The 13,902-nt window shown below is 48.5% G+C and overlaps 1 protein-coding gene and 1 pseudogene across 2 annotated transcripts in view; one reads left to right on the top strand and one right to left on the bottom strand.

Moving 5' to 3' along the window:
* Positions 1-13,078, bottom strand: part of ADAMTSL3 (ADAMTS like 3) — a 404,352-nt gene extending 391,274 nt beyond the window's left edge. For both annotated transcript variants that reach the window (XM_057719996.1, XM_057719995.1), the window contains exons 1-2: positions 12,867-13,078; positions 11,262-11,364 (exon numbers count right to left, since the gene is read on the bottom strand). In XM_057719996.1, coding sequence (XP_057575979.1) covers positions 11,262-11,330 — 69 coding nt within the window. In that variant the 5' untranslated portion in view covers positions 11,331-11,364; positions 12,867-13,078. The remainder of the gene's footprint in view (positions 1-11,261; positions 11,365-12,866) is intronic.
* On the top strand, positions 9,813-10,557 carry LOC130846650 (6-phosphogluconolactonase-like; annotated as a pseudogene).
* Positions 13,079-13,902: the final 824 nt, after the last annotated feature.

The raw sequence follows: 13,902 nt of genomic DNA, 5'->3' as shown, positions 1-13,902 counted from the left end.
ATCAATGAACATGTATCTCTAGATAAATTACTCCAAAAAAAGTCACAAATAAATTATAAACAACCTGATCTTGCTTTTTAAAAGTTCAGGAAGAAATACAAGATTTTAAAGAAAATGTTTTAAGACAACAGAAAAAGTGAGCTTAGGGGAAAAAAATGGCAAAAATTAAAAACACTACAGATTTGAAGACCACATTAAAAAACCTTGCCTGAAACACATGCACATATGCTTATGAAGATTAAAAATTATTTACATCATGTCCAGATGCAAACATGGACCTCGGAATAAGGAAGAAATCACGTACACATCATGGCAGACAAAGTGAAGCACATAAAACGGTTAAAAATCAGTTTGGCCAGAGTTCTCTTGAGTTGCCAAAAAATACAGAATCAATATTGACAAAGACCTGAAGAAAAAGAGTGCGAAAAGTTTTGATTATATTGTTGAATTTTTTCCTGTTCTTTTTAAGAAACATTAACTATACATATGTTGGATCTCGTTTGTTACCATTTATCTATAATCACATGTATGTTTGTTTTCTATTTCATCTTATAGGGTACCCACTCTGTCTAGCATGTCCCCAGTTGCTTATTTCACTGCATTCACTACATTTCTGTTGTTTCTAATGGGATTGGCTGTTGGCTGAAGAACAGCAGGAGGCGGATATGAGGAATGAGACAGGGAATGAACTAGACTAGTCCACAGCTTTGATTCTGCACTGTTGTCTGGCTCCTTCTCTTACTAAAGATGAGCTTTCCTTTTCTCTAGAGTTACATCATCCTTTTATTTTCAACATGCAACAGTCAGGGAGGTTCTCAAGAAACCCCCTTACTCCACAGCATTTTGGTCAGAAAAGTGCTGGTTTCTTCCCCCTGCTTTATCCCACTCCACCTTCTGTGGTCTCTCCCTGTAGGAGGTTATGTTGTACACCTAGACAATAAAAATTCTGTGTCCACAATTTTCCCCTTCAACTCTATGTCCCTTGCCATTTTTGGTGTCAAACCAGGCCCCTTTGGGGACAATACCCACTTATTTTGAGTCCCATCAAGGGCCCCAGTTTCACTCTTCTTACCAAAAGTTTACTAGATAGGCACAATTTGTGACAGTCATCTTTAGGGTAACCTCTGTCCTGCTCAGAACCCAAGAATCCGCCTTGCAGGATCCTCTCTCACTCAGGTCTAGACTCCACAGGACTCAGAAAAATTACTTCAGAGTTTGCATTTGCAAACAGATACCATCTCGTTTTACTGAAGACAAACTTTGTTCTTTTTGATGCTGTTTGTTTGTTTTATATACTTTTGAGGGAAGGAACTTGTTATACCTCCATTATGCCATTGTCATTGGAAACAACAGAATTTTTGCTCTTGGAACTTGCCCAAATAATTTTAAAGACCTTCTGGACTAGTCAAAATTATAATACTGAAGAGAGAAGTCTTGCCTTAGTAGATACTAAACACATTACAAAGCTACAGTAACTTTAAAAGTATGATATTAGCACAGGAAGCAACTGACAGACAAATTGACTAAATATACTCTAAAACAGAAATTTTACTGTTTAAAAAGAAATATAAGACTAGAAGAAAACATACATTATATCTTTTTTCTCTCAGTATGATGTTATTTCTAAGCATGATGTGAAGGCAAAGAATTCTTAAATTAAGAGAATCCTAGAGTGAGCAACTTGAAAATTTTAAATGTTAGTTTATCAAAAACATAAATAAAATTAAAATATTAATGAAAGGGATCTCCCTGGTGGCACAGTGGTTAAGAATCCGCCTGCCCAGAAATAGAAAACAGATCTAGAGGACAAACATATGGACACCAAGTGGGGAAAGCTGGGGGGTGGGAGGGTGGGGAAGATGAACTGGGAGATTGGGATTGCCATATATACATTACTAATAAGAAAAAAAAATCAAATTGTACACTTTAAATATATGCGATTTATTGTATGTCAATTATATCTCAATGAAAGTTCTTAAAAAGAAAAAAAAAAAAAGAATCTGCCTGCTAATGCAGGGGACATGGATTTGATCCCTGGTCCAGGAAGATCCCACGTGCGGCACAGCAACTAAGCCCGAGCCTGTGTGCCACAACTACTGAGCCTGTGCTCTAGAGCCCGTGAGCCACAACAATTGAGCCCAAGTGCCACAATTACTGAAGCCCGCACGCCTAGAGCCCGTGCTCTGCAACAAGAGAAGCCACCACAATGAGAAGCCCACGCACCACAATGAAGAGTAGCCCCCGTTGCGGCAACTAGAGAAAGCCTGCGCGCAGCAACTAGAGAAAGCCTGCGCGCGGCAACTAGAGAAAGCCTGCGCGCAGCAACAAAGACCCACCACAGCCAATAAATAAATTAAATAAATAAAATTTTTTAAAAAGCATTGAGATGCTACATTAAAAAAATATTAATGACAAAATGGGGAAATTATTTGCAACATATTAAAGACAAAAGATTAACATTCTTTATATTTAAAAAGCACATACAAATTAATGAGAAATTCTCAGCAGAAAAATAGGCAAAAATATGAAGATAAAATCTTTTATTCTATTTCTAATGCCTCAAGGAGACCATACACAAAAGCAGTAATACATATGGCCCAAAAGTTTTTTTAAGAATCTCTCACTACTAAGATTTCCTAAATCTTATATTGCCAGCTATTGCAAGGTAAGAGTACACATTGATAGACGCTTTCTGAAAGGCAATTTGATAGTATAAATCAAAGGTCTTAAAACTGCACATAGCTTTCGACCCCAAGATTATGCTTCAATAAACACATTTTCCTAGAAATGTATTCAAAGGAAATAATCACAAATGTGAGCAAAGATGGATGTGCAAACATATTTTCATAGCAGCACTATTTGCAACAGCAAAAAAACTGATGAACTTAAATGTTCAGCAGTAAAGAATTAGTTCATGGGGTTTCCCTAGTGGCACAGTGGTTAAGAATCCGCCTGCCAATGCAGGGGACACAGGTTGAGCCCTGGTCAGGGAAGATCCCACATGCTGTGGAGCAACTAAGCCTGTGCACCATAACTACTGACCCCATGTGCCACAACTACTGAAGCATGGGTGCCTAGAGCCCATGCTCTGCAACACGAGAAGCCAAAACAATGAGAAGCCCGCACACCACAACAAAGAGTAGCCCCCGTCACTGCAACTAGAGAAAGCCCGTGAGTAGCAATGAAGACCCAACACAGCCAATAAATAAATAAATAAATAAGTAAATAGATAGATATTAAAAAAAAAGTTACAGATTTAAATGTTAAGTCTATTAATAAAAAAAAGAATTAGTTAATAAAATATAGCACACCAAATGATGCAATACTATGAAGACATTAAATATTACTATAAAACTATAATAAATATAAAAATATTTAATGACAGAAATATTCCTCATGTTGTTAAATCTTTACAAAGTTATAATCAAAATACAGTGTAACCACTTTTTAAAAAATACATATATATGTTAATATTCTAAGAAGAATATTGGACATATATACAACAAAATCCTAACACCTGTTAGAGTGAAAGGTGGTGTTTTTCATCTTTGTCCTTTGATGTATTTTCCACATTTTTAAATAATGAGTATGTTTTATGTTTTTAAATCAGGAAAAAATGGAAATTTCAAAAGAGAGAGTGAAAAGAATTTAAAGTCCTTTAATACTATAAATGAGTTTTTTTATTAATAAAACAGAGTAATTCTTCCTTTTAAAAATTTTTTTCAAAATAACATGCTCTTATATTTATAAATGAGGGCTTGGAGAACAAATGCATCTCTGAGCATTTGACCACAATCAGTTATAGCATACATTGGCTGGAGCTGTTCAGTGCTGACAAATTCCAGAAAGTAATTGCATAAAATATTTGGAGAGGAAATTGCTTTATGCTTCCATGCTATTTATGGAAATTAGCATCTTTGTAAAAATAAACGGAGAGCAATCACAATCATAAACCTTGAAATGTGGTTTCCATAATATGTTAGCTCTGCTGCCTTAGGATCTATTAGCAATGCAGAGAGGAAACACTGCCTACTTTTTTTTTCCTGTTGTGAAACAATTGCATATAATTGCTTTTTTCCTCTTGGATCTTTAATCCCTCCCTTTCTCCTGGCTACCTCCCTTTGGAGCACATGCATACTGAAGTGTTGTTCACTTTGCTCGGAAAAACCTTTCTGATGATCCTGTTTCCTTCTCAAAGAGTATCACATATATTCTTTATTCAGTGCCTCACCTTTTGCAATCCACAGCTTCCCCTACAATTACTCCCTTAAATATAACCTACAATTTCACAAGGTCAGGTGAATTTTCACCTTTGTGTGTCCCTAAACCAAGCTCAAAACCTAAAGGAATCTTCAGTTCTTCCCACAACCACATCCTCTTATCAAAGACTAATTCCCCCCACCCCCACGCGCCCCATGCATTCTCCTGAACTAAGCTGAAGTTCTAATCATTCCCAACTTGCACTGGTGCCAGCGGCGTCCCAAGCATCCTTTGTTCAAGTGTGTTCCCAGTGGTCCAGTGGAGTCTTAATGGTGTCTCCCATCACCTCCTAATCAATGCCTGCAGGACTCCACGTTGCCCCCTGAATCAAGTCCTCTTTATCAGTGATTTATTCAGTGTGCTCGGCAAGGTCTTCCCAAATATAGCCACAAACTATCTTTGTTCACCCTTATTTCATACCCTATGCTGTCAAATACCCTATTCTTCAAACATACAGTATCAATGGAAACAAAGAGGACAAAACAGATTGAAGAGATATTTCTGAGATGGAAAAATGGAAGTTAGTGGCCAGATGGGTACAGGGCAGGCGCAACAGAGAAGAAGGCATCTAGAGTGATCCCAGGATTCTGGGTCAAATGACTAGAAGATGGAGAATCCAGGCACTGAGACAGAGCTGGGTGGGTGTTGTGTTTGAGGCCCCCAGGGACTATCCTGTTGGAGGTAGGTAGCAGCTTGTGGATGTACTGAGACACTGGGCCTCTTCTTTCATTTTAGTGAGGTTACCAAGCAGAAAGGAAGGAAGGAGGGAGGGAGGAAGGGAGGGAAAGAAGGAAGACCAAAGCAGAGTTATCAAAATTGTGTTTTATTTTCAATGTTTACATTTAGCAGTTTTTTTTAATATTTATTTATTTATTTATTTTGGCTGTGTCAGGTCTTAGTTGCAGCACGTGGGAAATTTCATTGCGTTGTGCGGGCCCCTCATCAGTTGTGGTGTGCAGGCTTCTCTCCAGTTGTAGCGTTTGAGCTCCAGAGAGCATGGGCTCAGTAGTTGCAGCACTTGAGCTCTCTAGTTGCGGTGCATGGGCCCAGCCCCTCTGTGGCAGGTGGGATCCCAGTTCCCTGACCAGGGATCGAACCCACATCCCCTGTATTGGAAGGTGGACTCTCAACCACTGGACCACCAGGGAAGTCCCTACATTTAGTTGATTTAAAATAATAGATGGCTTTTTATCTTTTCAATGTATATATAATTCTATTTGAAGAGACCATCAAAAGCCTAAATGTGAAAGCCTGAATCATTATGAGACCTAGGCCCTCCAGTGATAACCCCAGGTAGGAGCCTCTGGAGAGAAAAGCAGCAGAGTGATTGAGGCTGCCTGGGGAGAGCACGTGGAGAGAGAAGAGATCAAGGGACAGAACTCTGGAATTAAGCAGCTTTTTAAGAGAGCCAGAGACGAGCCAAAGAAAGAGCCTGAGATGGAAAGGTCAGAGAGGTAGAAGAGAAAAGAATGTGCAGGTGTCACAGATGACAAACAAGGAGAGAGCGCCCATTCATTCTCCCACTGGATTCTCACCAGATCTCTCCAATGACTCTGTAACTATCCGATAACTCTGGCAACTTGGTAATAAGGTGCAGTCTGCCTCCAGGACAAGTCTTTCTGCTCAGACTCCATCAACAGTGTCAGCACAGTTTGGAATATGCAACCAAGATCACTGTAGAGGATGGGGTCACATAGGAAGTCCATTTATAACATAAAACCCAGAGTGCTGGAAAAACTTCACCCAGAATAAAACAGGGGAAAGAGGAGGAAGGCCCTATGTCTATCGAGTGTGTAGCAAAGCACATTCCACTAAGAAAAAATTATTTTAAGGGAATATTAAAATAAGTGATCAAAAATGTGAGGACTGACACAGGCCACCATCTCAGATTGAATCTGCCACCTTCTTCTCCTGGGTCAGAAGAGTGGTTTGGAGGAGGCAGGGGATTTCTGTAACTCACAACAACCACCCAAGCATGGATTCTGCCTTCTGATTTAAAGGAGACAGAGTGAAAGCAAAAGTTGGAATTAATGTTGGTGGTGTCACAGGGAGAGAACTGCCACCAAGGCCAGAGCCAACACCAAGACAAGAACTACTAATACCAGAGCTTCCAACATGGTGACAGCCACCGAGACGAAAATACCACCAAGACCAGAACCACCAAAAAATCCAGCATCACTGAGACCAGAACCACTCCCAACCCCAGAACTGATGAAAACCAGAATGATTAAGATCAGAAACAATGCCAAGACCAAAAACAATGCCAGAGAGAACCACTGAGACCAGAACCACTTAAAATAACAATATTTAAAACATCAGAGCAGAACCACTGAAATCAGAGTCCCTGAAACCAGAACTACCACCAAGACTAGCATGGCCCTAGGACTAGAATCAACATGTCTAATTTTAGTATCACGACATTCACTGGGACCCTTCTCAATGCCAACACGGGAATTTAGGGGGCAAAGCTGATAACAAAGAGGAGCTAAATACCCACATTCTAAAGAGAGCTACCGACATAAGGTGGACCTCGCCCTCGGAACTCCCAAAGAAGGGACACCAGCCTCCACCTCACTCCTTCCCCTCTAAGGACTGAGATGCACTGAAGAAAAAAAGAATCACTCATTGAGACTGGGGATGCCTGCAAGGAAAGACTGGCGACCCACTCTCCAGATGGGCATCAGCTTAGACTGGAGCCACTGATCTGTCCTAGCAGAGCGAGGACTAGAGAACTGAAGGGAGTTCAGTAGAATGTCCAGTAGAATGCAGGACAGGGAGAGGAGGCACCACTGGAGCATCCTCTACCCTCACCGTCTGCACAGCAAGCCCGTGAGCACGTCCTGTGCATCAAGTGGACAAGACCAAAGGAACTGGGTTTAAATCATCCTGCCAGCACCCCACTCAACAGGGCTGCCTGGAGACAAGAAGATCCCAGCAGCATGAGGCAAGCTGGAGCTGGACCTCCTGCTTCAGGAAAGGCAGGTCCTGCAGAGCCCTCTGAAGAACTCACACGTGCTACCAGAGGGTAGAGAGTCAACAAGAGCTGGAGAGACGGTGACAACTACTAGGCAGAGGCATCCAGTTAAGTCAAGGGCTGTCTGCGCTTCTCTCCATACCCTCTCCTTGCTTCCAACCCCAGGAAAGCTGGACCCAGAATTACTAAAAGGAAGAAAATCCCCAAACCAGTCCTCACCACTGTTGAGGTGAAAAGAGAATGGGCCACAGTATGACCCCACTTCAGGTTCCTGGAGCCATGTGCCAAGGCTAGACTAGACGGAAGGGAGATGAGATTTAAATCAAGCAGGGCATCAAAATTTTAAATTGGACTGGACTTTTAATAAATGAAAGTGAATCTGCCCAAGCTGCACAGAGGCATGGAAACGGAATGGACTTGGCAAAGCATGGCTGGAGCCCGTGGTTCGCTCCATACTTATATCCTCCTGAGCTGAGAATTCTCAATGAAGAAGGCTGGAAGAGAGTTGGAACAGCAGCAGCTGTCTTCTCAGGGAAGATCAGGGTCCCTAAGGAGCAGGCCCAGAGCAACAGGAAGTTTCCAGGGCCAGGGTGTGACAGGAAGAGGGGAGGCCCTTCCAGCTGCTTGAGTGAGGGAAACAGCAAGCTCCTCCAGAAATGGTCAAGAACGAGTTAGAAAAACACAAGGCTGCTGACCTCACGGCTTGCTCTGCAATCTATCACAATTACTTGTGGTCAGTGAATATAAAGGTTTCAGTTTTAGCTGATTTAATAAAGAAAATCTAGTTTTTATTAAATAAGTTGGGACATCCCTTGCTCCTTGCAGCTTAGCCTCACACGGCTATTAACGTCCCACCAGCCACCCGGTGGCAGCACTCATAGGGAAGGGGAGAGACGAAAGAAAACCCCAAGGGCCCCCCAAACACCCAAATCCCAAGATACCTTGGAGGGGCAGCTTTGAAGCAAATCCAGGCTGACCCTAGGGAGATAACCAAGTGTCCAACCCTTGGGCAAGTCCCCAAACTGACCTAGCCTTCACTAGAACAGTCTCCCAGGCCCCGTGATGGGACCACACACACCTGCAGGAACCTTCCCTGAGAAGATCAAGCCCCACCTCCTTCCAACCTGGGCAGCATCTTCTCTTCTCAGCTGATGCCTCCTGAGCATTGTCCAGTAGAATGCACAGGCATCTCGCTTGTTTCAAAGGGTTAATACAGCAACAGCACTTACTTAGTACACTCACTGCACGTCAGACAGCTTTTGTTTTGTTTGTTACTTTTTTTCCTCTTCACAATGGACTAACTCCTCCAGAAAATTCTGTGAGGTATTTACCTCCTCTCTACAAATGTGGACACTGAGATGCAGAGATGTTTGTATAACAGGCCTTGAAGTGGTAAAGCTGGGATTCCAACAGCTGATGCTGTAGATGATAAAGACTGCTGGCCCTGAAATCTCCTTTTACAACCTTCTGTGCACACTGTCCCACACATGGAAACAACACTGCAGAGGCACAAAGATATGGAAAAATCCAAAAGAGGTCAGCAAGTGATTCAAGCTGGGCAAACACTGCCCTTGGCCAAAGGTCAACAGACTGCCTCAAAGCACATTTAAATTTTATAGGGTGAAAGAAGACAAAATGAAACCCTGTGCCTTGAAGCCTCAGATCCATTTGACCAGAAACAAACCTCTGGAGCTCTCACAGCCTGTTTCAGATCTGTTGATGGGATGGAAAAGCAAGTCTCCACCCTTTTGCCCCAACACTATACCTCGCTGACCACAGAAATCCTAAAATTACCTTGAAAATATTAACATTTGTTCTGATAAAGGCTATCTATTAAAATGTAAATATGGGGTAGCACCAAAAAAATGAATAATGGGGGAGAAGATGTACCTCACTAACCAGTTCTGCATGAGTCACCAAAATCATGGGGCATTCTGGCTGAAAGAGGACTTGGAAAAACTAAGTCTGAGAATGAAATGAGAAGCAGAGAAGTCGGATTAATCTATCCCAGGGTATACCTCTTTATTTATGTGTGCTTGCTCATCTAAAAGATGGTAGAGCCCTTATTAATTGCCAGGCCCTTTGCCAGACCCTGGGACTACAGAGGCCACCAAGCCATGTGATGAGAAGTTACATGTGCAGGGAGGGGTTGCCTTGTTTTAACTCACACAAGATACCATAAGGACTAGCATGTTCTAATTCACACAAGGTATGGTATAGGCTAGCATCAGCCCTCAGGACACAATACTAAGATGTGCTCTGCACCTTTAGATCTGGGGGTACAAACTGCTTGGCTGAATCCAGTCTACAAACATATTTGTCTGGTTTTCAATGCTTTAACAGCTGGGAGACTGCATAGGAAGTCTGGATAACCAGCTATCTTGCAAAATAGTATGATCCAGCAATCCTGAGATTGCATTCTCACTTGACAATGATCAGCTGGAGTTGAGTAGAGGCTGCTCTTAATAGATGGAGCATGTACCATCAACTTTTGCCGCAGTTGCCGCCATTCCCTATTGCCTCTCACGCCACGCTGGCTTCATTCCTTTGTTTGACTCTGCCCAGTAGGTAAATGAGAATGCACTGCTTGAGCTGGATCCCCCAGGGCTGGTGGGAAAGACAGAATGCTGAAGAAAAGACTGCAGTGCAGATGCACCAGCAGCCTCCTCTCGGACTTCTCGAGCTGCAGGACCTGGGCCCGTAGCTGGCACAACTGGTGGCGCAGTGGGCAGCGTGCAACCTGGTGGGGGTGCTGCACCCAATTGGCGCTCGGCCTGTCAGACAGCAGCCTCGAATCGATGCTGGCTTCCGAGCTGCCTGCCACCGCTGCCCCTCTGGGCCTGCCAGCCTCGACAGCCAGGTGATCACCGTTAACCCCGCACTGCCCATGGAGGAGGCTGCTGAGGACCCTGCCAAGAAGCTGTGACAGGCCTTCCAAGAGGACTCCATTCCAGTTTTCAACCTGCTGATTCTGGGTGTGGGTCCTGATGGCTACACCTCTCCCTCTTCCCAGACCACTCCCTCCTGCAGGAGCGGGAGAATATGGTCCCCCCCCCCCCACCCCGGCCACCCAAGGCAACTCCCAAAGCCACCTCCGCAGCATGTGACCCTCATACTTCCTGTGTTGAACTCAGCTCCAGCTGTCATCTTTGTGGCGACTGGAGAAGGCAAGGTAGCCATTCCAAAGCATGTTTTGGAGGACAAGGAGGAAAGCCCACGCCCCATCACCCTGGTCCAGCCCCACTGGGAAACTCTGCTGGTTCCTGGACCAGGCAGCAGCCCGACTCCTGACTGTGTCCTTGGATAAGCACTCCACATCATAATTGGTGCCGGCGCCAAGAGATGCTACAGCTGGGATCATGCGGAGCCTGAGTAGGCCAGGATCTTCCAGGGCTGGGACCTGCTGCCAGCTCACTGCAGACTTCATTGTAGAAAAGCCCGTGTGGTGCCACTAGAAGCCGATAGGGTTGGGCCACGAGCCCTGCATGGGGACTCAGCCCATGGGCCATGGCTCTGGGTGACTCAGTTATTAAAAAGAGCATTTGTAGGAAGGTAACAAGGAAGGAAGGGAGGAAGGGAGGGAGGGACAGAGGAGGGAAAAGGGGGTGGGCTGCAAAATAGTGTGATATGTGTTGATAGCCATAAACACAGTGGCTGAGGTAAGGGCAGGACCTGGGCCCTACCCATTCATTGTGTCCTGGCCTCTAGCAGCCGAGTCTCTACAGGGCACATGAAGACAGCCATTGCAGACCGAAAGAGATAGGATCCATCACAGCCCCAAGTCTTCACTCGTATATAGTTCCACACTGATATCAAGGCACAGTGGTATTAAGACTCAGAGAGGACCCAAGGGATTGGATTATGCTTACAGCTAAATCTACCAGAAATACCACGGCTGGAGGCAAGAAACAATTAGCTTCTCTTTGGGATAAGATTAACATTAATCGTACCACATCCTAGGTAATTTAGAATGATACTCCTAAGTAAACACAGGGATGCCTACCCTTCCTCTTCCCCTCCTTATTACCTGCAGGAGGCCAGAGTGCATAAAGACTGTCCACACCAGCAGCCACCAGGGGCTCTTCCAGGAAGCCATGGGGTCTGGTCTCCTGGGCGGTCTCACTTGTAACCTAAAAAGGAGGAAAGATTTGGTTTCCAACCAGCTCTGGACCCAGTGCCAGCACTTACGACTGAACAGACCAACCAGAGGGAGGAACTCTGAGCCCCACATAATGTCTTGGAAAGGTTTGTGCTGGCCCAGGATGGAGCTACTACAGGGTACAGGCTGTCTGGGGCTCTCTTTCGGAGGAGTCCACAGCAAAGTCAGGAGAGCACCTAGACCAGCCTCCAGTGTGCAACCCATACCTCCAGCCCTCCAGAAGCTGAGCCATCTCTGCACCAGCCACTTGCCAGCCCATCTGTCAGCAGCAGGGTGTGGCTCCTGGCATCTGACTCAGGAAGCCAGCATGGAGCCAAGGGTTAGGGCACCTGCCAGCTTCTGCTACATCAGGCAACAATGAGTCTAAGCCCAACTAAGCCAGCCCAGAGAGGGGAAGGGACCTGCCTAAGGTCACACAGTAAGGCAGTGACTTTTCTAGGACTGGAATGCAGGTCTTCTGATAGATCAAAGCTTTCCCCGCCAGAAGACACCGTTCAGCCCCGGAGCCCCAGTCCTGCCGCCAGAGAGGCCTGAGAGCTGAGTTAAGGGAGGTTCGGAGGGCACAGGCTCAGAGCTAGACTAGCACAATCTCCTAAAAGTAGGCGAGGGCAAAGCAGCAGAGGCCCTCTGAGACCAGGAGGGCAGCGGGGGCTTTCTTCAAAGTTCTCTTGACGGTTTGCAGGGAAATCCGGATGAGTCGAGGCTGGAAAAGCCGAAAAGCCGAGGTCGCCCTCGCCTCTCGCTTCGCCTCCAGGGCGCCTTGGCGGAGCCGGTGTCCGGGGGCGGGTCGGTGGCTTCTCTCCATCTGGAGAAAGCATTAAGGGCCTGGCCTAATGCGATCCGCAAATGTGCTGCTGTTTCCGACCTGAGGCGGCGACTCTGGGCCGAAGGGAGGCGGCCAGTGCGGGGCCCTGGGGCCGTGCGGGGGCCCCCCTCGCTCGCCGGCTCGCTGGCTGGCACTAGCCGTCCCGGCCCGCTCTCCTCCGACTACCCGCCGCCCCGCAGTCCCCGCGTCCCCGTCCCCGCCGCGCCCCGGTCCCGCACGCCCACTTGCCACAGCGGGCGCGTCGCACAGCCCCTGGCGCTCTAGGCGCTCGCAACCCACTCGCCAACCCGCCGGACCTACCGACGCCCGAGACCACTAGCTGCTGTCAGCCCGGCGTCTACCTAGAAAGCCTCGAATCTGAAAACCCCAACCCGGTGGAGCTCCCCACACTCAAGCGCCCCCCGAATGTCTCTCCCCCAAACCACCGGTACCCCACAGAGCCTGCCCGGCCCGAGGCCTCCGAGCCTTGCCGAGCGCCCCGGTCCCGAAGCTGTCAGGAACCAAGCAGTGCCCCCTCCCGCTCGGAGGCCCCCAACCCGGCTCAGAGACCACTGCCCAGTCTTGCTCCCCCACCCCGGGAGAGCCTTCCCGCCCCCGGGCGCCGGGCTCCGGGTTACCCCCCGGGCGCCGGGCTCCGGGTTACCCACCTGGCGCCGCAGACGCGTCTGGGACGTGCAGCCGCGGTCGCGCGGGCTCGGCGTGCGCTGAGGAGAGGCGCACAGCAGCGGCCCAGTCAACGCCTCGTGCGGAATCCGGGACCAGGACCTTCCCCGACGCCGGCCTCCAGACCGCGGCGCCGCAGTCGCCGCCGCCGCCGCCGAGAAGTTAAATGGGGCTGGGACGGGGGCCGCCCCTTCTCTCCCGCCTCCTCCGGGCGTGCGGAGCGCGGCGCTGGCCGGGGCCCAGAGGCGGAGGGCGCGCGCCGCCACCTGCACCGCCCGGCAAGTGCACGGCGCGCCCGGGCGCCCGCCGGCACTCCCGTCGGCCCTGCGCCCTCCGCCCGTGCAGGGGACGCCGGGGGCGCGAGGGGAGCGCGTGGGGGGCCGGGGCCGGGCCGCTCGGAGCGCGCGGGGCCGCAGGGACGGCGAGACTCGGCTGGAACGCTCCTCCGCCCGCTTCCTGGAAGCCACTCCTCGCCTTGGGCCGGCCGCCAGGCGTGGTGCCAAGAGCCGGGATTGCCGACGCCGCCGCCGCCGCCGCCGCCGGCGGGCGCGCAGGGGAAAGGCGGCCGCTGCGCCGCGAGCCAGCCCGGGCGCCCCGCCTCAGCCGGAGCCGGGAGCGGGGATGCCATCGCCCACCCCACCCCCACCCCCCTCCCCGAGCCTCCATCCGCCCCTCCTGAGCCCGGGCGCCGACTCTGCTAAGTCAGGCCCAGCAGCCACACGGAGGTTTGCCCGGAACCGCTGGCTCGTGCCTGCGAGCCTCCGGCGCTCCTGGCCAGGCATGACCAAAGTCAAAGTCGGAGACCAGTGACCCCTCCCGGCCTGCGGCGCCCAGCGCAGACCCCGTGCAGGGGCCGGTGGACTCCAGTGAGCTCGCTCACCACGCGGGCTCTTGGCTGCCAGGGACCACCAGCGACCGACCAGTAAGGGTGCCTCGTCAGCGGGTACCTGGTGCCACTTCCTATGAGCCGAGCTTGGGTAACAGAGATCTGCGCTAGTTGCCCAAAGCATGGGGTGCCCA

This window comes from Hippopotamus amphibius, chromosome 2 (assembly GCF_030028045.1).
Source record: "Hippopotamus amphibius kiboko isolate mHipAmp2 chromosome 2, mHipAmp2.hap2, whole genome shotgun sequence".
Taxonomy (NCBI): domain Eukaryota; kingdom Metazoa; phylum Chordata; class Mammalia; order Artiodactyla; family Hippopotamidae; genus Hippopotamus; species Hippopotamus amphibius.
The sequence above is the reverse complement of the archived record's forward strand: the minus strand, read 5'-3'. Positions and strand labels throughout refer to the sequence as shown.